Consider the following 26016-nt stretch of genomic DNA (forward strand, 5'->3'; position numbering starts at 1 on the left):
TCTCTCTTCTTCGTTTGCACTTTCTCTCTTTCACTCCATCTTCCTTTGCTCTTTCTCTCTCTCTTTCTCCCTCTACCTTTGCTCAAGCTCTCTCTCTCTTCCTTCCTTACTTTGCTCACTCTCTCAGCTCTGAGTTTTTTTTCACTCTCCTCCATTTCTTTGCACCTCTCTCTCCTTCTCTCTCCCTCTTTTTCTTTACACTCTCTCTGCATTCTCTCTCGGGTCCCTTTCTTTGCCCCTCCCCCTTTCTCTCTTTATATATACCCCCTCTTTTTTCTTTCCTCTCTCTTCCTCTCCTTTTCTCAACCCCCCTTCTCTCTCTTTCGTCTCCCTCCCTCTTCTCTTTCTTTCCCTTTTTTGCTCTCTTTTTGTCTGCTCTCTTTCTTTCCTCTCTTTCACTGCCCCCCTCTCTCTCTCTATCTTCTTTCTCTCTCTCTTTCTGTGGCCCCTCTTTTTCTTTCCTCTTTTCTCTCTCTGTCTGCTCTGTCTCTCAGATCCGTGTCGGTCTAGACTCTGGTGGAGGTGAGATCGGGGCAGAAAAATGAAAAAAAACAAACAAAAAAAACGCAGCTGCTGCTGAAAGAGCCAGAGCCAGAGTCGGAGTCAGAGCCAAAGTCAGAGTCAGAGTCAGAGTCAGAGCCAGAGCCAAAGTCAGAGCCGGAGTCAGAGTCAGAGCCAAAGTCAGAGTCAGAGTCAGAGCCAAAGTCAGAGTCAGAGTCAGAGCCGGAGCCAGAATAAGAGCCAGAGCCAAAGTCAGAGCAGAGTCAGAGTCGGAGCCAGAGTCAGAGCCAGAAACAGAGTCGGAGCCAGAGTCAGAGCCAGAGCCAGTGTCAGAGCCAGAGTCAGAGCCAGAGCCAGTGTCAGAGCCAGAGTCAGAGCCAGAGTCAGAGTCGGAACCAAAGTCAGAGCCACAGACAGAGTCAGAGCCAGAGCCAGAGCCAATGTCAGAGACAGAATCGGAGCCAGAGTCAGAGTCAAAATCAGAATCAGAGTCAGAGCCAAAGTCAGAGCCGGAGCCAGATTCAGAGCCAGATTCAGAGTCAGAATCAGAGTCAGAGCCAAAGTCAGAGCCACAAACAGAGTCAGAGCCAGAGCCAAAGTCAGAGACAGAATTGGAGCCAGAGTCAGAGCCAAAGTCAGAGCCACAAACAGAGTCAGAGCCAGAGCCAAAGTCAGAGACAGAATTGGAGCCAGAGTCAGATTCAGAGTCAGAGTCAAAATCAGAATCAGAATCAGAGTCAGGGTCAGAGTCAGAGCCACAGACAGAGTCAGAGCCAGACACAGAGTCAGAGCCAGAGGAGGAGCCTGAGCTTGTGTGGGAAGTTGAATGTTACAGACTAGATACAGTCGTCCTCACCTCCACGCACAGCTCAGGCTCTTGAACCTAACTCCTCCAGAGGGGCTGACTCTCCATTTCTCTGGCGTTGCCCGCGGGGAGCAGTGGCGAGGAGGGGCAGTGTAGACAGTGCACCGACCGGGGACTCTGTTGTTCTCCTGGGGGACTTCAACGCCCATGTGGGTAACGACAGTGACACCTGGAGGAGCGTGATCAGGAAGAACATCCTCCCTGATCTGAACCTGAATGGTGTTCTGTTATTGGACTAAAGAAGGAGTCCTATCGAGCCGTGTTGGCTCGTGGGAATCCTGAGGCAGCTGATGAGTACGGGCGAGCCAAGGTGCCACGGCTCGTGTGGTTGCGGAGGCAAAAACTTGGGGTTGGGAGGAGTTCAGGGAGGCCATGGAGAAGGACTATCGGACGGCCTCAAAGAGATTCTGGCAAACCGTCCGGCACCTCAGGAGGGAGAAGCAGAGCTTCACCAACACTGTTTACAGTGCGGGTGGAGCTGCTGACCTCGACTGGGATGTTGGCGGACGGTAGAAGGAATACTTTGAGGATTTCCTCAAACACACTGTCAAGTCTTCCGAGGAGGAAGCAGAAACTGGGGACCAGGAGGCGGGTTCATCCATCACCCTGGCTGAAGTCACCAAGGTGGTTGGCGAGCTCCTCGGTGGCAAGACTCCAGGGGTGGACGAGATCCTGAGTATCTCAACCCTCTGGAGGTTGTGGGGCTGTCTTGGGTGACACGCCTCTGCAACATCTCATGGCGGTTGGAAACACAGAATCTCACATGAGAACCACAGGACATCCTGATGTCTTCATTGAGCCATGACCTGCAGCACTGGGGCGGTTTGCAGTCGAGTGTGAAGCGGCTGGGATGAAAATCAGCTCCTCCAAAGCCGAGGCCATGGTTTTGCAACTGAAAAAAGGTGGCTTGCCCTCTGCGAGTGGGTGGAGAGTCTCTGAGGTCAAGTATCTCGAGTGAGGAGAGGATGGAGCGTGTGATTGACAGTTGGACCAGCGTCTGCAGTGATGTCGTCTCTGTGTCGTCTGCAGTGATGTCGTCTCTGTGTCGTCTGCAGTGATGTCGTCTCTGTGTCGTCTGCAGTGATGTCGTCTCTGTGTCGTCTGCAGTGATGTCGTCTCTGTCGTCTGCAGTGATGTCGTCTCTGTGTCGTCTGCAGTGATGTTGTCTCTGTGTCGTCTGCAGTGATGTTGTCTCTGTGTCGTCTGTTGTGATGTTGTCTCTGTGTCGTCTGCAGTGATGTTGTCTCTGTGTCGTCTGTTGTGATGTTGTCTCTGTGTCGTCTGCAGTGATGTCGTCTCTGTGTCGTCTGCAGTGATGTCGTCTCTGTGTCGTCTGCAGTGATGTCGTCTCTGTGTCGTCTGCAGTGATGTTGTCTCTGTGTCGTCTGTTGTGATGTTGTCTCTGTGTCGTCTGCAGTGATGTTGTCTCTGTGTCGTCTGCAGTGATGTCGTCTCTGTGTCGTCTGCAGTGATGTTGTCTCTGTGTCGTCTGTTGTGATGTTGTCTCTGTGTCGTCTGCAGTGATGTTGTCTCTGTGTCGTCTGCAGTGATGTTGTCTCTGTGTCGTCTGTTGTGATGTCGTCTCTGTGTCGTCTGTTGTGATGTCGTCTCTGTGTCGTCTGCAGTGATGTTGTCTCTGTGTCGTCTGCAGTGATGTTGTCTCTGTGTCGTCTGTTGTGATGTTGTCTCTGTGTCGTCTGCAGTGATGTCGTCTCTGTGTCGTCTGCAGTGATGTTGTCTCTGTGTCGTCTGTTGTGATGTTGTCTCTGCGTCGTCTGCAGTGATGTCGTCTCTGTGTCGTCTGTTGTGATGTTGTCTCTGCGTCGTCTGCAGTGATGTTGTCTCTGTGTCGTCTGCAGTGATGTTGTCTCTGTGTCGTCTGCAGTGATGTTGTCTCTGTGTCGTCTGTTGTGATGTCGTCTCTGTGTCGTCTGCAGTGATGTTGTCTCTGTGTCGTCTGTTGTGATGTTGTCTCTGTGTCGTCTGCAGTGATGTCGTCTCTGTGTCGTCTGTTGTGATGTTGTCTCTGTGTCGTCTGCAGTGATGTCGTCTCTGTGTCGTCTGCAGTGATGTCGTCTCTGTGTCGTCTGTTGTGATGTTGTCTCTGTGTCGTCTGCAGTGATGTTGTCTCTGTGTCGTCTGTTGTGATGTTGTCTCTGTGTCGTCTGCAGTGATGTCGTCTCTGTGTCGTCTGCAGTGATGTCGTCTCTGTGTCGTCTGCAGTGATGTCGTCTCTGTGTCGTCTGTTGTGATGTTGTCTCTGTGTCGTCTGCAGTGATGTTGTCTCTGTGTCGTCTGCAGTGATGTCGTCTCTGTGTCGTCTGCAGTGATGTCGTCTCTGTGTCGTCTGCAGTGATGTTGTCTCTGTGTCGTCTGCAGTGATGTTGTCTCTGTGTCGTCTGCAGTGATGTTGTCTCTGTGTCGTCTGCAGTGATGTCGTCTCTGTGTCGTCTGTTGTGATGTTGTCTCTGTGTCGTCTGCAGTGATGTTGTCTCTGTGTCGTCTGTTGTGGTGAAGAAGGAGCTGAGTCCAAAGACAAAGCTCTGGATTTACCTCAGTCTACATTTACCTCACGTATGGTCATGAGCTCTGGGTAATGACCAAAAGGACAAGATTGACAATGAAATGAGTTTCCTCTGGTGGCTGGGTGTGAGAGGAGCTCGGTCACACGGGAGGAGCTCGGAGTAGAGCCGCTGCTCCTACACGTTGAGAGGAGCAGCTGAGGCTCAGGCATCTGCTCAGGACGCCTCCTGGACTCCTCCCTGGAGAGGTGGTACGGACATTTCTCACCGGGAGGAGACCCCAGGGAAGACTCAGGACACACTGGAGGGACTATGTCTCTGGACTGGGAACGCCTTGGGGTCCCACCAGAGGAGCTGGAGGTGTCTGGGGTGATGGAAGTCTGGGAGTCCCTGCTTAGACTGATGCCCCCACGACCCGGCCCCGGATAAGAAGAAGAACATGGACGGATGGATAGACTGGGATTAAACTGGGATTAATCCAGGACTAAACCAGGACTAAACCAGGACTAAACCTGGGCTAAACCTGGGCTAAACCTGGTCTAAACCAGGACTAAACCAGGACTAAACCAGGACTAAGACAGGACTAAATCAGGACTAAACCAGGACTAAACCAGGACTGAACCTGGTCTTAACCAGGATTAAACCAGGACTAAACCAGGACTAAGCCTGGGCTAAATCTGGCCTAAACCTGGTCTAAACCTGGACTAAACCAGGACTAAATCAGGACTAAACCAGGTCTAATCCAGGTCTAAACCAGGACTAAACCAGGACTAAACCAGGTCTAATCCAGGTCTAAACCAGGACTAAACCAGGACTAAACCAGGTCTAATCCAGGTCTAAACCAGGACTAAACCAGGACTAAACCAGGACTAAACCAGGACTAAACCAGGTCTAATCCAGGTCTAAACCAGGACTAAACCAGGACTAAACCAGGTCTAAACCAGGTCTAATCCAGGACTCAAATGGGGATGATCTTCTTGAAGCCCTTGAATCGTGCGCACGGTCCTGTGTGTGCGTGGGTGACTCCCCCTGTCCCGGGCCGTTTCCTCCGCACTGAGCCGCGGGGTGAGCGGTGGGCAGAGCGGTGGGCAGAGCGGTGGGCAGTCCCGGGGTGGGCAGTCCCGGGGTGGGCAGTGTCGGCTCCAGCGCGCACCGAGTGGATGACAGATGTTCCACTACTGCAACTTCAGGCAACTTTTATCCCGCGCCTGAACGTCCCGCAAACCAAAGCGCAAAGAAAAGTCCGAGTTACTCCAGGACCCTGGGTCACTCCAGCGGGTCTGGGGCTTCTGCTCCTGGAGCTTCGTCTTTCTCACCGTCAATGGATAAACTTTACGTTTTGTTCCGCGCACTTTTCTGGCGTCGGGGAGTTAAACCAAAACCAAAGCAAGTCTAAACCCAAGGAGGACTAAAGCAGGATTTAAGCATGCACAAAGCAGGACTAAACCAGGTCTAAACCAGGTCTAAACCAGGTCTAAACCAGGTCTAAACCAGGTCTAAACCAGGTCTAAACCAGGACTAAACCAGGTCTAAACCACTGGAGCTCCCGTTACTTTGGCGTCTGGGACAAACCGCTTCAAAAATGCCCGGCTTCTTTGCTCCGGCTCAAATTTAAACAAGTTTAACATTAACTTTCCAGCTTTTGGCGACACTTTGGCAGCTTTACGCGTTTGGCACAGACTTTTCACGCCATGGATTGGCTGTACTTGCTGCTCTGGTGCTTTTGTCTGGTTTTGCATTGGAGAGCTGCTGCACAAACACATGGTAAGTATTAAAATAGCTGTGTCCGTGATGCGCGCTCCTCGGGGCTGGATTGTATCGGACACAGACAGAGCCTTTGTGACGGGACAAATGAGAGTATTGACAAACACGGACCTGACACGAGCTGCGGGGGATCGATAGTCCCCCGTGTGAACCCTGCGCTGAAGAGGACTAGAGTGTACATGCGAGTAATATGAGTATATACACGAGTATATGCGAGTATATGCGAGTATATGCACGAGTATATGCACGAGTATATATGAGTATATGCGAGTATATGCACGAGTATATGCGAGTATATGCACGAGTATATGCGAGTATATGCACGAGTATATATGAGTATATGCACGAGTATATATGAGTATATACACGAGTATATGCACGAGTACATGCGAGTGTATATGAGTATATACACGAGTATATGCGAGTATATATGAGTATATACACGAGTATATGCACGAGTATATGCGAGTATATGCACGAGTATATATGAGTATATGCACGAGTATATATGAGTATATACATGAGTATATGCGAGTATATGCACGAGTACATGCGAGTGTATATGAGTATATACACGAGTATATGCGAGTATATGCACGAGTATATATGAGTATATACACGAGTATATGCACGAGTATATGCGAGTATATGCACGAGTATATATGAGTATATGCACGAGTATATATGAGTATATACACGAGTATATGCGAGTATATGCACGAGTATATGCACGAGTATATATGAGTATATACACGAGTATATGCACGAGTATATGCGAGTATATGCACGAGTATATATGAGTATATACACGAGTATATGCGAGTATATGCACGAGTATATGCACGAGTATATGCACGAGTATATGCACGAGTATATATGAGTATATACACGAGTATATACACGAGTATATGCGAGTATATGCACGAGTATATATGAGTATATACACGAGTATATGCGAGTATATGCACGAGTATATGCACGAGTATATATGAGTATATACACGAGTATATACACGAGTATATGCGAGTATATGCACGAGTATATATGAGTATATGCACGAGTATATGCACGAGTATATATGAGTATATACACAAGTATATGCACGAGTATATATGAGTATATACACGAGTATATGCACGAGTATATATGAGTATATACACGAGTATATGCACGAGTATATATGAGTATATACACGAGTATACACGAGTATATGCACGAGTATATATGAGTATATACACAAGTATATGCACGAGTATATATGAGTATATACACGAGTATATGCACGAGTATATATGAGTATATACACGAGTATATGCACGAGTATATATGAGTATATGCACGAGTATATATGAGTATATACACGAGTATATGCACGAGTACATGCAAGTGTATATGAGTATATACACGAGTATATGCGACTATATGCACGAGTATATTCGAGTATATGCACGAGTATATATGAGTATATGCACAAGTGTATATGAGTATATGCACGAGTATATTCGAGTATATGCACGAGTATATATGAGTATATGCACAAGTGTATATGAGTATATGCACGAGTACATGCGAGTGTATATGAGTATATGCACGAGTATATATGAGTATATGCACGAGTACATGCACGAGTATATATGAGTATATGCACAAGTGTATATGAGTATATGCACGAGTATATATGAGTATATGCACGAGTATATATGAGTATATGCACGAGTATATACACGAGTACATGTGAGTATATATGAGTATATGCACAAGTGTATATGAGTATATGCACGAGTATATATGAGTATATGCACGAGTATATGCGAGTATATATGAGTATATGCACGAGTATATATGAGTATATGCACGAGTATATGCACGAGTATATGCGAGTATATACATGAGTATATGTGAGTATATACACGAGTATATGCGAGTATATACACGAGTATATGCGAGTATATACACGAGTATATGCGAGTATATGCACAAGTATATGCAAGTATATACACGAGTATATGCGAGTATATACACAAGTACATACGAGTATATATATACACGAGTATATTTTATTTATTTTTATTTATGTCGTTTATTTGGCAGGGACAATGTACATGAATTCACATTTTTCATCTGTGTCCCTGGATCGATGGTAATTGATCCTAAAACATAGTAAAGATTTGATAATTATAAAAATTACAAATGTACAAAGAGTGGAGTTAAGACAGTTCACAATTCAAGCAATAAGAACATTATATATAAAGAAACAAAACAAGCACAGAAGAATAAGAAACACAGGACACACAGACAGAAGACGCTCACACAGTGTAGAGTGAAAACTCTTCATGACACAGGTTTGCTGGAGGTGAGACAGTTCTTTACGTGTTTTTGTATGAGCTGTATGAGGTTGGTTCAGTTCTTTACGAGTTTTTGTATGAGCTGTATGAGGTTGGTTCAGTTCTTTACGAGTTTTTGTATGAGCTGTATGAGGTTGGTTCAGTTCTTTACGAGTTTTTGTATGAGCTGTATGAGGTTGGTTCAGTTCTTTACGTGTTTTTGTATGAGCTGTATGAGGTTGGTTCAGTTCTTTACGTGTTTTTGTATGAGCTGTATGAGGTTTGTTCAGTTCTTTACATGTTTTTGTATGAGCTGTATGAGGTTGGTTCAGTTCTTTACGTGTTTTTTGTATGAGCTGTATGAGGTTGGTTCAGTTCTTTACGTGTTTTTTGTATGAGCTGTATGAGGTTGGTTCAGTTCTTTACGTGTTTTTTGTATGAGCTGTATGAGGTTGGTTCAGTTCTTTACGTGTTTTTGTATGAGCTGTATGAGGTTGGTTCAGTTCTTTACGTGTTTTTGTATGAGCTGTATGAGGTTGGTTCAGTTCTTTACGTGTTTTTGTATGAGCTGTATGAGGTTGGTTCAGTATTTTACGTGTTTTTATGAGGTTGGTTCAGTTCTTTACGTGTTTTTGTATGAGCTGTATGTGGTTGGTTCAGTTCTTTACGTGTTTTTGTATGAGCTGTATGAGGTTGGTTCAGTATTTTACGTGTTTTTATGAGGTTGGTTCAGTTCTTTATGTGTTTTTATGAGGTTGGTTCAGTTCTTTACGTGTTTTTGTATGAGCTGTATGAGGTTGGTTCAGTTCTTTACGTGTTTTTATGAGGTTGGTTCAGTTCTTTACGTGTTTTGTATGAGCTGTATGAGGTTGGTTCAGTTCTTTACGTGTTTTTGTATGAGCTGTATGAGGTTTGTTCAGTTCTTTACGTGTTTTTGTATGAGCTGTATGAGGTTGGTTCAGTTCTTTACGTGTTTTTGTATGAGCTGTATGAGGTTGGTTCAGTATTTTACGTGTTTTTATGAGGTTGGTTCAGTTCTTTATGTGTTTTTATGAGGTTGGTTCAGTTCTTTACGTGTTTTTATGAGGTTGGTTCAGTTCTTTATGTGTTTTTATGAGGTTGGTTCAGTTCTTTACGTGTTTTTGTATGAGCTGTATGAGGTTGGTTCAGTTCTTTACGTGTTTTTATGAGGTTGGTTCAGTTCTTTATGTGTTTTTATGAGGTTGGTTCAGTTCTTTACGTGTTTTTATGAGGTTGGTTCAGTTCTTTATGTGTTTTTATGAGGTTGGTTCAGTTCTTTACGTGTTTTTGTATGAGCTGTATGAGGTTGGTTCAGTTCTTTACGTGTTTTTGTATGAGCTGTACGAGGTTGGTTCAGTTCTTTACGTGTTTTTTATGAGCTGTATGAGGTTGGTTCAGTTCTTTACGTGTTTTTTATGAGCTGTACGAGGTTGGTTCAGTTCTTTACGTGTTTTTTATGAGCTGTACGAGGTTGGTTCTCTGATGCTGCTGAGTGTAACTGAGACGGCTCTGACTGAACGCACTTTCTCTACTTCACCATCTCCACGGGCTGCTCCTCCAGTGAGACGTTCTGTGGTGGTTCTAGTTCTGATGAACTGGGTGAGAGGAGGAGAGAACTGACCGTGAATCATTTTGTAGATTAGACAAAGGTTTGAATACTTTGTGAGATTTTCCCAACTTAACAGGTTATGTTTTTGGAGAATATTGCAAAGATAGTGTCTCAGTGACTTCTTACTCAGTATTTTTATTGTCTGTTTGTGACTCTGTTGGTTTTAGCGTCGTTTTTTTGCCTGGGACCATGTAGTGAAACAGTGAGTGATGTGTGATAGAACCACTGAGCGCTGCCTGTCAGGATAAGTTGAGTAATAATGTTGAGTTTTAGTCGATTGGACACCTTTTTTTATCTGAGATTTGAATGTGAGTTTGGAGTCAATTACTATTCCAAGATATTTGAATTCTGAGACTTGTTGAAATTTTTCTCCACCCACTCAGACATTTGCAGAAGTATGTGTATCATTGGATTTGGAAAAATACATTCCAACTTTTTTCCTTATGTTAAGTTGTAGACAGCACTGAGTGAGCCATGTAGAGATGTGAATAATGGATTGTGTTATTGCCATGTGTGTGGATAACGGTGTCGTCTGCAAACATTTGGACATGGACATGAGGACAAACTGACACAAGGTCATTTATATAGAGGAAGAAAAGCAATGGACCTAGTATAGAACCTTGTGGAACACCTGTGGATAGAGGAAGGGAGGTGGAGTGGTAGTGATTCAAGCTGATAGAAGAGCAACGTTGACTGAAATAACCACTCGTTACAACCGAGGATGCAGCAAAGCATTTGTGAAGCCACAACACGAACAACCTTGAGGCGGATGAGCTACAACAGCAGAAGACCCCACCACCACTCATCTCCACCTCAAAGAGGAAAAAGAGGCTACAATTTGCACGAGCTCAACAAAATCGGACAGTTGAAGACTGGAAAAATGTTGCCTGGTCTGATGAGTCTCCATTTCTGTTGTCGTTGTGTCCTTGGGCAAGACACTTAACCCACCTCGCCCTCAGTGTCTGTGTACACTGGTGTGTGAATGTGTGTGTGAATGTGTGTGTGAATGTGTGTGTGAATGTGTGTGTGAATGTGTGAGTGGTTCCTTGTTGTAAAGCATTTGAGTGTCTTGAAGGTAGAAAAGATATACATTTACCATTTATATCTGAGTATATGCCTGAGTATATCCGAGTATATCTGTTTACATCTGAGTATATCTGAGGATATGCAAGTATATCTGAGTAAAATAAGTATACCCCAGTAAATCCGAGTATACCTAAGTACATGCAACTATATCTGAGTATATCCGAGTAAAAATGAGTATATCTGACTATATCCGAGTATGTCTGACTATATCTGATTATATCTGAGTATATCTGTTCATATCCGAGTATATCTTTCGAGTATATCCGAGTATTTCTGAGTATATCTGATCATATCTGAGTATATCCCAGTACATCTAAGTATATCTGAGTATACCCAAATATATGTGAGTATATCCGAGTATATCTGTCTATGTGGCATGTAGCATATAGCATGTAGCATATAGCATGTGGGATGTAGCATGTGGGATGTAGCATGTGGGATGTAGCATGTAGCATGTGGGATGTAGCATGTAGCCTGCATGCAATTAACGATCCAAAACAGTGTTATAATGGTGCGTTCACTCCAGGGGATAAGAATGTGTTGGACGCCTTTGCATTTTCGGGCAGATGCCCCTCGACGCACGTCCTCTGTGAGCGCCTTTGGATGTTTTGTTTATCCTGTGTCTTTGTGAAGCTGAGGACCAGGTTGAGCGAGTGACTTTAGTGGATTTATTACATAAAAACCATCAACGGAGGTGATCAGCTCTGCGGCGCGTCTGGGTCCGTGACTAGCCTTTATGCTAGTGTTTAAGCTAACCGGTGTGCCCATAATTACATTGTCACTAGTTTGTGGCTGATGTCTTTTTACTTGTTCCAGATAATGACGTCTCTTTGTCACTGAAGCGTAGTCTGATTGGTTGACGCTGCGCGTGGAACGCCAAAAAGTTCAGCTTTTTCAACTTTTGGACGTGTGAACAAAGTGTCTGACACGTGGACGCTCAAGACGCGCCGTGTCAACACCAGATTCACACGGCTCTGCTTGAAGACGCACCGCAAAAACACAGGATGACCAAGACGCATGGCCACCAGAGACTTTGCCCCTGACCCCCCTGACCCCCCTGACCCCCCTGACCCCCCTGACCCCTCTGACCCCCCTGACCCCTCTGACCCCTGACGCACCTGACCCCCCTGACCCCTCTGACCCCCCTGACCCCCCTGACCCCTCTGACCCCTGACGCACCTGACCCCCCTGACCCTTGACGCCCCTCACACCTCTCACACACTGAAGCCCCCCCCTCACACACTGAAGCCCCCCCCTCACACACTGAAGCCCCCCCTCACACACTGAAGCCCCCCCTCACACACTGAAGCCCCCCCCTCACACACTGAAGCCCCCCCTCACACACTGAAGCCCCCCTCACACACTGAAGCCCCCCCCTCACACACTGAGAGTCTCTTCCATTGAACCTTTTGCTAACGTCAGTTTTTCTTTGAACTCTTGTCTTGTATAATTATATGATCATATGTAATTACATAATCTCACCTTCATTTAGTGAACGAAGAGTAAACCAGGACTAAACCGGGACTAAACCGGGACTAAACCGGGACTAAACCGGGACTAAACCGGGTCTAAACCGGGTCTAAACCGGGACTAAACCGGGACTAAACCGGGTCTAAACCGGGTCTAAACCGGGACTAAACCGGGACTAAACCGGGACTAAACCGGGACTAAACCGGGACTAAACCGGGACTAAACCGGGTCTAAACCGGGACTAAACCGGGACTAAACCGGGACTAAACCGGGTCTAAACCGGGACTAAACCGGGACTAAACCGGGTCTAAACCAGGACTGAATGACTAACTTAAAGACATTAGCTCATAAACTGAAGAGACTTTATTCCACTTTTTGACCTTTATCTCATGTCTTGTTCTTGACATTTTTCCATATTTAAAACATTCATCTTTTTAAATAGAAAGTATCTCAGCTTTTATCTAACACACTTTTAACTGTAGTTACTTTATGTGACCCGGTTTTGGCGACCAAAACGCTCGGAGCCAAATTCAATAGAATCAGGGCGGATCTGACATCAGTTTATTTGAACGGCACAATTCTGCTTTACAGAAAGAGAAAGACATAAAAATCACCAAACAAACAAATCAAAACAAAAATAACCATCATAAAAGTCAAGAGTGCAGAATAAAAACCCTTTCAGTCGTGTGCACAAACAGAACCGTTTGAGCCTGGATTTAAACATTACTTAGTCCCGGTTTAGTCTCAGTTTAGTCCTGGTGGTTTATTCCTGGTTTAGTCCTGGTTTAGCCCTGGTTTAGTCCCACTTTAGTCCCACTTTAGTCCCGGTTCAGTCCTGGTTCAGTCCCGGTTTAGTCCTGGTTTAGTCCTGGTTTAGTTCCGGTTTAGTCCTGGTTCAGTCCCAGTTTAGTCCTGGTTCAGTCCCGGTTCAGTCTCGGTTTAGTCCTGGTTTAGTCCTGGTTTAGTCCTGGTTTAGTCCTGGTTTAGCCCCAGTTTAGTCCTGGTTTAGTCCTGGTTTAGTTCCGGTTTAGTCCCGGTTTAGTCCCAGTTTAGTTCCGGTTCAGCCCTGGTTCAGTCCCAGTTCAGTCCTGGTTCAGTCCCAGTTTAGTCCTGGTTTAGTCCTGGTTTAGTTCCGGTTTAGTCCCGTTTAGTCCCAGTTTAGTTCCGGTTCAGCCCTGGTTCAGTCCCAGTTTAGTCCTGGTTCAGTCCTGGTTCAGTCCCAGTTTAGTCCCGGTTCAGTCTCGGTTTAGTCCTGGTTTAGTCTCGGTTTAGTCCTGGTTTAGTTCTCCTCATGTGAGATGGTTCATGTGGCTCATGTTCTTTGGTGCTGGTCCATGGAGAGACTTGTTCACACTGAGCTGCTTTAAAGTCTCTGAGCCACAGGAGCCACAGGAGCCACAGGAGCCACAGGAGCCACAGGACACATGTGTGAAGTACTTCCTGGTTCTAGTCAGGACGTGTTGGCATTGTCGGCGGTCTTGGTGGTGTCGGTCGTGTCGGTGGTGTCGCCATTGTGAGGGATCTGAACATGTCGGCGATGTTGGTGGTGTCGGTGTTGTCGGCAGTGCCGGTGTTATCTGTGTTGTTGGTGGTGTCGGTGTTGTTGACGGTGCGGTCGGCGGTGTTGGTGTTGTTGGCGGTGTTGGTGTTGTCGGTGTTGTCGGCGGTGTTGGTGTTGTCGGCGGTGTTGGTGTTGTCGGCGGTGTTGGTGTTGTCGGTGTCGTCGGCGGTGTTGGTGTTGTCGGTGGTGTTGTCGCCGGTGTTGGTGTTGTCGCCGGTGTTGGTGTTGTCGCCGGTGTTGGTGTTGGTGTTGTTGGTGTTGTCGGCGGTGTTGGTGTTGTCGGTGTTGTTGGTGGTGTTGTCGGTGTTGTCGGCGGTGTCGGTGTTGTCGCCGGTGTTGGTGTTGTTGGTGTTGTCGCCGGTGTTGGTGTTGTCGCTGGTGTTGGTGTTGTCGGCGGTGTCGGTGTTGTCGCCGGTGTTGGTGTTGTTGGTGTTGTCGCCGGTGTTGGTGTTGTCGCCGGTGTTGGTGTTGTTGGTGTTGTCGCCGGTGTTGGTGTTGTTGGTGTTGTCGCCGGTGTTGGTGTTGTCGGTGTTGTCGGCGGTGTTGTCGCCGGTGTTGCTGTTGTTGGTGTTGTCGGTGTTGTCGGCGGTGTCGGTGTTGTCGCCGGTGTTGGTGTTGTTGGTGTTGTCGCCGGTGTTGGTGTTGTCGCCGGTGTTGGTGTTGTTGGTGTTGTCACCGGTGTTGGTGTTGTCGGCGGTGTCGGTGTTGTCGGCGGTGTTGTCGCCGGTGTTGCTGTTGTTGGTGTTGTCGGTGGTGTTGGTGTTGTCGGTGTTGTCGGCGGTGTCGGTGTTGTCGCCGGTGTTGTCGCCGGTGTTGCTGTTGTTGGTGTTGTCGCCGGTGTTGGTGTTGTCGGTGTTGTCGGCGGTGTTGTCGCCGGTGTTGCTGTTGTTGGTGTTGTTGGTGTTGTCGGTGGTGTTGGTGTTGTCGGTGTTGTCGGCGGTGTCGGTGTTGTCGCCGGTGTTGGTGTTGTTGGTGTTGTCACCGGTGTTGGTGTTGTCGGCGGTGTCGGTGTTGTCGGCGGTGTTGTCGCCGGTGTTGCTGTTGTTGGTGTTGTTGGTGTTGTCGGTGGTGTTGGTGTTGTCGGTGTTGTCGGCGGTGTCGGTGTTGTCGCCGGTGTTGTCGCCGGTGTTGCTGTTGTTGGTGTTGTCGCCGGTGTTGGTGTTGTCGGTGTTGTCGGCGGTGTCGGTGTTGTCGGCGGTGTTGTCGCCGGTGTTGCTGTTGTTGCTGTTGTTGGTGTTGTCGGTGTTGTCGGTGTTGTCGGTGGTGTTGGTGTTGTCGGTGTTGTCTGCGGTGACTCTGGTGTCTCGTAATCTCCAGTTGAAAATACTTTGCTAAAGTTGATACAGCTTTAAAGGTTCATTCTGTAACTTTTATAAAGGGAGGTCCGCCGCCCTCTTGTTTCCATGGAGATGTTATTGCTTTACTTTGCCAGGAATGTCTCTCAGTATGGCATTAAACAATCTTGTCAGTTCTAAGATTAAATAGAATAATTTAATAAAACATGCATTTTTTGCTTGGGGCTGTCACCTGAACCTGACCAAATACGGGTCAGGTTTGTGGAGATGCAAGAAACAGCTTTATGTTTGTGTTTTTTTGGCCTTAACGTGACATATTACAGTGGATTTTAAAGATCCACTGGTTTCTTTTGGTCATACCTATCTTTTTTTTATACTTTGGTGTTTGAGTATTACCCTGTACACATCTACCTTCACTTCTGAAATCGTTTACACTGAATATATTTGTCTCTGTTGTAGAAAACCTGTCTGGAAAGCTGAGCGAGTACGGCCTCATGGTCCCCTTCAGCACTGACTCTAGAGGGCGCTATCTGTCCCACGTGGTCTCCTCCAGCGACCCCATCTCTGAGCCTCCATTTGACCCAAACTCAGGAGGTACCCGGCGGAGGAGAGTCCCCAGAGACCTTCACTCGTCCTCGTCTTCCTCTGATCATCTCTTCTTCAACGTCACAGTTTTTGGCCAGGAGCTGCACTTGCGTCTTCGGGCCAACAGGAGGCTCGTGGCTCCGGGGGCTTTTGTGGAATTTCAAGAGGATTTTGAGGAAAAGTCCAAAGAGCAGATTCACGGAGACTGCGTGTTCACTGGAGACGTTAGCGACATGCCCGAAGCCACGGTCGCTATTAGCAACTGCGACGGCCTGGTAAGTTCATTCATGTTAATCCGAGCGTAACACAAATCCTCTGTAGTACTTCAAAATATGTCAAACTTCTCCGGACGCACCGGACGAGAGAGGGATGAGACAGGGAGTTTGGTTGAGGTGCTTTGTTTGGTTTGTATTGGTACAATTTGATGATGTCATAGTTTCAGACGGAGGGCGGGGCTTATAAAACTCTACAGGAGAGTCACTGTTTTTGAAAGAAATCTCCAAACTTTTGATCCACAAATGTTGAACCTCCAGATTAGTCCTTGTACCTGCTCCAGCCTCGATGGGCTTCATGTGGAGCTGAAGCTGTGGAGACGTCTCCCTCAGTCACTTCTTTACACAAACTGTGAGAAAACACAAACTTTTGTTCAATATTTGCTGCTACTTTTGATCAAAAGTGACGGTATGAAGCATTTTGCAGCTGTATTTATGTATTTATGTATTTATGTAGTACAATATCCCCCGAAATGTTTATTACTCTCCTTCAGTTGAAACACCTCTGGGTAGTACTCTGGTAGTACTCTATTACTCTGGTAGTACTCTGGTATTACTCTATTACTCTGGTAGTACTCTGGTATTACTCTAGTACTCTGGTAGTACTCTGGTAGTACTCTGGTAGTACTCTGGTAGTACTCTGGTTATTACTCTTGATATTACTCTGGTAATACTCTGGTAATACTCTGGTAGTACTCTGGTAGTACTCTGGTAGTACCCTGGTTATTACTCTTGATATTACTTTGGTAGTACTCTATTACTCTGGTAGTACTCTGGTATTACTCTAGTACTCTGGTAGTACTCTGGTTATTACTCTTGATATTACTCTGGTAGTACTCTGGTAGTACTCTGATTATTACTCTGGTAGTACTCTGGTAGTACTCTGGTAGTACTCTGGTTATTACTCTGGTAGTACTCTGGTAGTACTCTGGTAGTACTCTGGTAGTACTCTGGTTATTACTCTTGATATTACTCTGGTAGTACTCTGGTAGTACTCTGGTAGTACTCTGGTAGTACTCTGATTATTACTCTGGTAGTACTCTGGTAGTACTCTGGTAGTACTCTAGTAGTACTCTGGTAGTACTCTGGTAGTACTCTGGTAGTACTCTAGTAGTACTCTGGTAGTACTCTGGTAGTACTCTGGTAGTACCCTGGTAGTACTCTGGTAGTACTCTTTCAGAAATAGCCACTTAGCTGCGTTTGTTCATCCAAGTCACAAAAACCTGTAATAAAGGATTGTGGGTTTGCAGCTCGTGGCGTGACACGTTCATTTGAGCAGAGGTAAACAGGCGCCTGGTGGAAGGAGACGTCTGCGCTCGGTCAAACATATAGGTCCTTTATGAGTAGAGCTACGTCTGTGGAGGAAAGAGCTCCTGGAGTGGAGTGTGTTTGTTACGGAGCTCGGAGACGGAGCACGACGTTCACGAGTTTAAACAAACGTAATTTATACTGAAATGATACAGGTCAGTCAAAGTACTACAAGTACTACAAGTACTACAAGTACAAGTACTACAAGTACAACAAAAATAAACTGATAAATACATACAGAAAATCATGTAGACGTTATTGTGTTTTTCTGGGAATGTTCCACTGTATGGCATTTGATTTAATTATTTCCATGGAGACAGTCAGGCCACATCACTGGGCCACAGGTTACAAGTCAGATCTGTGAAAAGTGAAAATTATTACAACTATAGACTCACCCGCGGCGTCCCCCGCGCTGCAGGTGACATAGTTACGATGTTTTAATAAAAGGATTTTGTTCAAAGTTCAAAGAAGAACTGAGAAAAAAGGGCTGAAATCACAGGAAGGGCATCTGACACACGGGGAGGGCATCTGACACACGGGGAGGGCATCTGACACACAGGGAGGGCATCTGACACACAGGGAGGGCATCTGACACACACAGGGAGGGCATCTGACACACGGGGAGGGCATCTGACACACAGGGAGGTGTGATTTGCTCAGTGGAGGGGCTCATGGCACACATTTGTAGCCTCTCTCCTGTCAGTCTGCCCCGGGGCAGCTGTGGCTCAGGTTAAACAGATTCGGTGTCTTAAACCAGCTCCAGTATTTCAGTTCTTGTCTTGTTGAATATTTCTGTCCAGATGAGGAGCTCCTCCTCGTGATGTCATCAGGTGTTATTCAAACCTTCAGCTCGACTTTTACACAAACAGATATTTGATCGTCTGAGTGAAGAGTCAGTCACTCAAGTGTTTCAGCTCCTGGAGGAGCAGCTTCAGAAACAGAACAGGAGCTGAAGGAGAAACAGGAGACAACCAGAGATGATCTTCAGACTGTTCAGATCTTTATCCATGTTCCGTAGTGTGGCTTTAAACTGGCCCTGTTCAGACTGTTCAGATGTTTCTCCTGTTTCAGTCGTTTCTTCTCGTTGAGCCTCTGAAGTTTTATTTGGACTGATTCAAGTTTGAGTTTAATCTTTAATCCACTATTATCAAGACGTCATTTTGTCCATCTGACCCCGTTTAACCTCCACTGTGACACGCCCCCTGTGACACGCCCCCTGTGACACGCCCCCTGTGACACGCCCCCTGTGACACGCCCACTGTGACGTCCGCTCTTCCTTCTCCAGTTTTATTTTCTTAATCGTTGATACTCGTAGGATTCTGCAGCGTCGCGTCGTCATTTTGAGACAAATGTATAAAAATGTGCTGCTCTAGTGACGTGCATCTGTCCATAGGGGGCGCTACAGCATGAGGCGCTTTAGTGTGATGTGCCTCTGTCCATAGGGGGCGCTACAGCATGAGGCGCTTTAGTGTGACGTGCATCTGTCCATAGGGGGCGCTACAGCATGAGGCGCTTTAGTGTGATGTGCCTCTGTCCATAGGGGGCGCCACAGCATGAGGCGCTCAGCTCCACTGGGTCATTTTAGACGAATATTGTGATTTAAAATGTGTAACTTATAAGATAAAGACACACCTTTTGTAGATTATAACTATAGAGACACGGATGATTTTGATTCATGCTGCACATATGACACACACACACACACACCCCCGCACACACACACACACACACACACACACACTGCAGCTGTTGTCACTCACTGTAGACAAACTTCCCATAATTCATAGCAGTAAAAAGGTGAACTCTTCCAGTGTGACGTATGGAGCAGGTCGGGTCCATGTGCTGCAGCAGATGTGCAGCCGTTAGCATTCAGGTTAGCGTAGCGTAGCACGTAGCGTAGCGCGTAGCACGTAGCGTAGCACGTAGCGTAGCACAGAGCGCGCAGACATTTTATGTAAATATATGTGTGGGCCACTAGAGGGCGAACGGCTCCTGTGACGCTGACGTATAATAGAGTACACAGCATTTTTATAGCTCCTGTGTGGAGTTTGTTTGTTCTCCCTGTGTCTGTGTGGAGTTTGTGCGTTCTCCCTGTGTCTGTGTGGAGTTTGTTTGTTCTCCCTGTGTCAGTGTGGAGTTTTGAATGTCCCACAGTATGGCATTATACGTACACATTCAACAATCCCTTAAAAACACACATTGACACTTGCCCCTCCACAGATCTGACCTGTACCTTGACCTGGCACCATCTTGGTTCAGACTCTGTGGCTGATTTCACAGTTGGCCGTGTCCAGAGTTTGTCCTCACTGACCTTATCCATCAGAACATCCTCTTTACTCACCCAGATGAATTTATAAGAGTGGAGCTTTGCTGTCATGGCAACAGTAGCTAGCTAACAACAACTAGCATGCTAACTGATTATCCGACAGTAAAAGAGTTCATACTTACACGCAGACGGTGCACAGAGCTGCAGGTGCGACGTGTCTGTACTGAGGCCCCACGTTCTGCTCAAATACGTGGAAAAAAAAGTTACATTGTGCAGCTTTAATATAATCTGCTTTAATATGTCACACAAAAGTGACTCCTGCAGCTTTAATCCATGTTTTAAAACTGTTCCTCCTCAAAAACAGACCTGGTGTTTTGTTTCATTCACACATGTTTGAGTCTGTCACATCTCCAAAGCTCAAAATGCGACGTTCCACCTTGTGATGTCATCAAGTGGTAGTTTTCACGTTCCGTTTGCCTTTAGTTCAGTGGAGATAAGCAGAGGACGCGTCTCAGAGCTGGATCTGGGGAGAATCATGTGCACAAATATAAAAGTGAGCACCACGGCGCCCCCTACAGGGTTTTGAAGTCGCTCTTAAAGGAACAGTACGGCGCTTATATCCTCTCCCTTTGCTCTCTGTGCTAAGCCCCTCCCCCTTCAGAGCACTATCACACTCAGCTGCATCGCACGAATGAAACTCCTGCACATCACACCAGGTTTGTCACGTCATAGTGCACAGTTTGTGTCATGTTTTTGTTTATTTATGGAGGATTGTCGTGTGGAGCGTGGGTGATGTAGGCTTGTGGGCGGAGCCTCGTTCATGGGTGATGTAGGCTTGTGGGCGGAGCCTCGTTCATGGGTGATGTAGGCTTGTGGGCGGAGCCTCGTTCATGGGTGATGTAGGCTTGTGGGCGGAGCCTCGTTCATGGGTGATGTAGGCTTGTGGGCGGAGCCTCGTTCATGGGTGATGTAGGCTTGTGGGCGGAGCCTCGTTCATGGGTGATGTAGGCTTGTGGGCGGAGCCTCGTATATGAGTGAATAGGGCCCAGGACAGATCTCTAGATTACTCAAACGTGCATGGGGGACATTTAAAACCTCCTCATGTTTTTGATGAGGGACAGTGTTAGAAAACGGGAGAAAGACACAAAAACACCACCTTTTCAGATTTTGGCTAAATTGAACTAATAAAATAAAATAAATACATTTGTTAAATCATGAAAACTCATTTTATAATAATTTGTGCAAAGTGGCAAATAATGTGGGATGTTCATTGTTTTAAAATAGAGTGAAAAGCTTACGTTGCTCTCCATAGTTCTGACCTGTAACTTGACCTGTTAGTGGCTCCTGCTTGTCTCCGTGGAGTTGTGTGTTTAATGCCATACTGTGGAACATTCTAGTCAAAGTAAATCATAAACTCATTTCTGCAGTGAACTACTTCATATTTTTCCAAATTTAGAGCTTAGTTTTAAATTGTGGTGTTGTCATGGAGATGGTCAGTCCTGGTTTAGACCTGGTTTAGTCCTGGTTTAGTCCTGGTTTAGTCCTGGTTTAGACCTGGTTTAGACCTGGTTTAGTCCTGGTTTAGTCCTGGTTTAGTCCTGGTTCAGTCCTGGTTTAGACCTGGTTTAGTCCTGGTTTAGTCCTGGTTTAGTCCTGGTTCAGTCCTGGTTTAGACCTGGTTTAGACCTGGTTCAGTCCTGGTTTAGACCTGGTATAGTCCTGGTTTAGACCTGGTTTAGTCCTGGTTTAGTCCTGGTTTAGACCTGGTTCAGTCCTGGTTTAGTCCTGGTTTAGTCCTGGTTTAGTCCTGGTTTAGACCTGGTTTAGTCCTGGTTTAGACCTGGTTTAGTCCTGGTTTAGTCCTGGTTTAGTCCTGGTTTCGTCCTGGTTTCGTCCTGGTTTAGTCCTGGTTTAGACCTGGTTTTGTCCTGGTTTTGTCCTGGTTTAGTCCTGGTTTAGACCTGGTTTAGACCTGGTTTAGTCCTGGTTTAGTCCTGGTTTAGTCCTGGTTCAGTCCTGGTTTAGACCTGGTTTAGTCCTGGTTTAGTCCTGGTTTAGTCCTGGTTCAGTCCTGGTTTAGACCTGGTTTAGACCTGGTTTAGTCCTGGTTTAGTCCTGGTTTCGTCCTGGTTTAGACCTGGTTTAGTCTTGGTTTAGTCCTGGTTTAGTCCTGGTTTAGTCCTGGTTCAGTCCTGGTTTAGACCTGGTTCAGTCCTGGTTTAGTCCTGGTTTAGTTCTGGTTTAGTCCTGGTTTAGTCCTGGTTCAGTCCTGGTTTAGTCCTGGTTTAGTCCTGGTTTAGTCCTGGTTTAGTCCTGGTTCAGTCCTGGTTTAGTCCTGGTTTAGTCCTGGTTTAGTCCTGGTTTAGTTCTGGTTTAGTCCTGGTTTAGTCCTGGTTCAGTCCTGGTTTAGTCCTGGTTTAGTCCTGGTTCAGTCCTGGTTTAGTCCTGGTTCAGTCCTGGTTTAGTCCTGGTTTAGTCCTGGTTTAGTCCTGGTTTAGACCTGGTTTAGTCCTGGTTTAGACCTGGTTTAGACCTGGTTTAGTCCTGGTTTAGACCTGGTTTAGTCCTGGTTTAGACCTGGTTTAGTCCTGGTTTAGTCCTGGTTTAGTCCTGGTTTAGTCCTGGTTTAGACCTGGTTTAGTCCTGGTTTAGTCCTGGTTTAGTCCTGGTTTAGTCCTGGTTTAGACCTGGTTTAGACCTGGTTTAGTCCTGGTTTAGTCCTGGTTTAGACCTGGTTTAGACCTGGTTTAGTCCTGGTTTAGTCCTGGTTTAGACCTGGTTTAGTCCTGGTTTAGTCCTGGTTTAGACCTGGTTTAGTCCTGGTTTAGACCTGGTTTAGACCTGGTTTAGTCCTGGTTTAGCCTTGGTTTAGTCCTGGTTCAGACCTGGTTTAGACCTGGTTTAGTCCTGGTTTAGACCTGGTTTAGTCCTGGTTTAGTCCTGGTTTAGTCCTGGTTTAGTCCTGGTTTAGTCCTGGTTTAGTCTTGGTTTAGTCCTGGTTTAGTCCTGGTTTAGTCCTGGTTTAGTCCTGGTTTAGTCCTGGTCTAGTCCTGGTTTAGTCTTGGTTTAGACCTGGTTTAGTCCTGGTTTAGTCCTGGTTTAGACCTGGTTTAGTCCTGGTTTAGTCCTGGTTTAGACCTGGTTTAGTCCTGGTTTAGACCTGGTTTAGACCTGGTTTAGTCCTGGTTTAGCCTTGGTTTAGTCCTGGTTTAGACCTGGTTTAGACCTGGTTTAGTCCTGGTTTAGACCTGGTTTAGTCCTGGTTTAGTCCTGGTTTAGTCCTGGTTTAGTCCTGGTCTAGTCCTGGTTTAGTCTTGGTTTAGTCCTGGTTTAGTCCTGGTTTAGTCCTGGTCTAGTCCTGGTTTAGTCTTGGTTTAGTCCTGGTTTAGTCCTGGTTTAGTCCTGGTTTAGTCCTGGTTTAGTCCTGGTTTAGTCCTGGTCTAGTCCTGGTTTAGTCCTGGTTTAGTCCTGGTCTAGTCCTGGTTTAGTCCTGGTTTAGTCCTGGTTTAGTCCTGGTCTAGTCCTGGTTTAGTCTTGGTTTAGTCCTGGTTTAGTCCTGGTTTAGTCCTGGTTTAGTCTTGGTTTAGTCCTGGTTTAGTCCTGGTTTTGTCCTGGTTTAGTCCTGGTTTAGACCTGGTTTAGTCCTGGTTTAGTCCTGGTTTAGTCCTGGTTTAGTCCTGGTTCAGTCCTGGTTCAGTCCTGGTTTAGTCCTGGTTTAGTCCTGGTTTAGTCCTGGTTTAGTCCTGGTCTGTGTGGTCTTATGTTGACACATCAAACCTCCTCCTCCTCTTTGTCTTTTCTCTCCTATTTTCCTTCATTCTCACTGTCTCTCTTCATACCTCCTTTCTGTCCCTCTCTTTCTCCCTCTTCTCTCCTCTCTTCTGTCTCCCCCTCCTTCTCCTCCTCTCTCCTCCTCTTCTCTCTTTCTCCCACCTCCTTCTCCTGTCCTTTCTTTCTTCTTATTTTTGTTTGTCTTGGTCGTCTGCCACGTGCTCACAGTCTGCAGTCGTTTATGATTTAGACTCTTTCCCTCTGTTTTACCCTTTTTTGCCCTCAGTTTTACCCTCTGTTTTACCCTCTGTTTGCCCTCTGTTTGCCCTCAGTTTTACCCTCTGTTTTACCCTCTGTTTGCCCTCAGTTTTACCCTCTGTTTTACCTCTGTTTTACCCTCTGTTTCCCTCTGTTTTACCCTGTTTTACTCTGTTTTACCCTCTGTTTTACCCTCTGTTTTACCCTTTGTTTTACCTCTGTTTTACCCTCTGTTTGCCCTCAGTTTTACCCTCTGTTTTACCTGTTTTACCCTCTGTTTTACTCTGTTTTACCCTCTGTTTGCCCTCAGTTTTACCCTCTGTTTTACCCTCTGTTTTACCTCTGTTTTACCCTCTGTTTCCCTCTGTTTTACCCTCTGTTTTACCTCTGTTTTACCCTCTGTTTTACCTCTGTTTTACCCTCTGTTTCCCTCTGTTTTACCCTCTGTTTTACCTCTGTTTTACCCTCTGTTTTACCTCTGTTTTTCCCTCTGTTTTACTCTGTTTTTCCATGTTCTTGCGCCATCTGCTTGTCTTCGTTTAGATGATACTGCGATGTTCCGCAGTAGAACATTAATCTTGTCTTTATTTCACGTGTTCTGTTGCTAGAACACATATCTTTTAAAACATGAGATCTCTGTGTGATCGGGCTCGCCTCGCTCTAGATCTGACTTGTAACTTATCATGTGAGCAGGAGGCCAGTAAGAGTCAGGTTTGTGGAGATGCAAGCCCGCTCACAGTGAGGATGTTTTCAGTGCTATTCAAACATCAGGAGTGTTTGTCTTGGCAGAAAAGTTCCAAACTATGGCTTTAATGCTTTTTTTTAAAATAAATTAAACTCTGATCTTTAGACGAATGAAAAGAAACCAGTGAACTTCTGCCTAGCAACAAGCGCCGGCCCATTGTGGACGGCTCTGATTACCCAGCATGCCGCACGTGCTGGGAGCCCGAGTGACGCAGATTGGGTTACACGAGCGCCAGATAAGCTAGTGCCAAAGTCAGCTAAAAGAGGAGCAGACCACCTCGCAGCAGCGAGCGCCACTTTTCCGATGTCAAATGATCGGAAAATCACAGATACTTGGAAGTAGAAGCCCCAAACGTCGCCAACGAGAATTTCCACCGCCATTAATCGTGGTCGCCAACAGCTCGCCATAAACGACTCGGCGAAGATAAACACGAAACGATTAAAACGCCTTTGATGTTCTGAGCACCATCGACTTCACATGTGCTGAGTAACACGGTCGAGGAGGAGGCGCTCGGGGTCACCGGGGTACTCAGGGGCAATGAGGTACTCAGGGCCAATGAGGTACTCAGGGCCACCGGGGTACTCAGGGCCAATGAGGTACTCAGGGTCAACGAGGAGATGAGGTGCTCAGGGCCAACGAGGTACTCAGGGCCGATTAGGTACTCAGGGCCAATGAGGTACTCAGTGCCAAAAAGGTACTCAGGGTCAACGAGGAGACGAGGTGCTCAGGGCCAACAAGGTACTCAGGGCCGATTAGGTACTCAGAGCCACTGAGGTACTCAGGCCCACCGAGGTACTCAGGCCCACCAAAGTACTCAGGGCCACCGAGGTACTCAGTGCCAAAAAGGTACTCAGGGTCAACGAGGAGATGAGGTGCTCAGGGCCAATGAGGTACTCAGGGCTGATGAGTACTCAGGCCCACCAAGGTACTCAGGGCCAATGAGGTACTCAGGGCCACCGGGGTACTCAGGGCCAATGAGGTACTCAGGGCCAATGAGGTACTCAGGGTCAACGAGGAGCTGAGGTGCTCAGGGCCAATGAGGTACTCAGGGCTGATGAGTACTCAGGCCCACCAAGGTACTCAGGGCCAATGAGGTACTCAGGGCTGATGAGTACTCAGGCCCACCAAGGTACTCAGGGCCAATGAGGTACTCAGGGCCAATGAGGTACTCAGGGTCAACGAGGAGATGAGGTGCTCAGGGCCAACGAGGTACTCAGGGCTGATGAGTACTCAGGCCCACCAAGGTACTCAGGGCCAATGAGGTACTCAGGGTCAACGAGGAGATGAGGTGCTCAGGGCCAATGAGGTACTCAGGGCCAATGAGGTACTCAGGGCCACCGAGGTACTCAGGGCCACCGAGGTACTCAGGGTCAACGAGGAGATGAGGTGCTCAGGGCCAACGAGGTACTCGGGGCCGATTAGGTACTCAGGGCCAATGAGGTACTCAGTGCCAAAAAGGTACTCAGGGTCAACGAGGAGACGAGGTGCTCAGGGCCAACAAGGTACTCAGGGCCGATTAGGTACTCAGAGCCACTGAGGTACTCAGGCCCACCGAGGTACTCAGGCCCACCAAAGTACTCAGGCCCACCGAGGTACTCAGGCCCACCAAAGTACTCAGGGCCACCGAGGTACTCAGTGCCAAAAAGGTACTCAGGGTCAACGAGGAGATGAGGTGCTCAGGGCCACCGAGGTACTCAGGGCCAACGTGGAGACGAGATTCTCGGGGGTGACGAGGTACTCAGGGACAATGAGGTACTCACGGCCAACGAGGAGACGAGGTGCTCAGGGCCAAC

At 46.8% G+C, this 26016-nt stretch overlaps 2 protein-coding genes across 2 annotated transcripts in view; both read left to right on the plus strand.

Annotated features, from left to right (window-relative positions):
• The window catches only part of pald1a (phosphatase domain containing paladin 1a), a 290101-nt gene that overhangs the window by 95489 nt on the left and 168596 nt on the right, over nt 1-26016 (plus strand). The gene's annotated exons all lie outside the window — the stretch shown is intronic.
• The window catches only part of LOC117387578 (A disintegrin and metalloproteinase with thrombospondin motifs 14), a 90888-nt gene continuing 70025 nt past the window's right edge, over nt 5154-26016 (plus strand). The window contains exons 1-2 of the mRNA XM_055229795.1: nt 5154-5652; nt 15478-15878. Of these exons, the coding sequence (XP_055085770.1) occupies nt 5580-5652; nt 15478-15878 (474 nt within the window). The 5' untranslated portion in view covers nt 5154-5579. The remainder of the gene's footprint in view (nt 5653-15477; nt 15879-26016) is intronic.

Source organism: Periophthalmus magnuspinnatus, chromosome 19 (genome assembly GCF_009829125.3).
Source record: "Periophthalmus magnuspinnatus isolate fPerMag1 chromosome 19, fPerMag1.2.pri, whole genome shotgun sequence".
NCBI classification, from domain to species: Eukaryota; Metazoa; Chordata; class Actinopteri; order Gobiiformes; family Gobiidae; genus Periophthalmus; species Periophthalmus magnuspinnatus.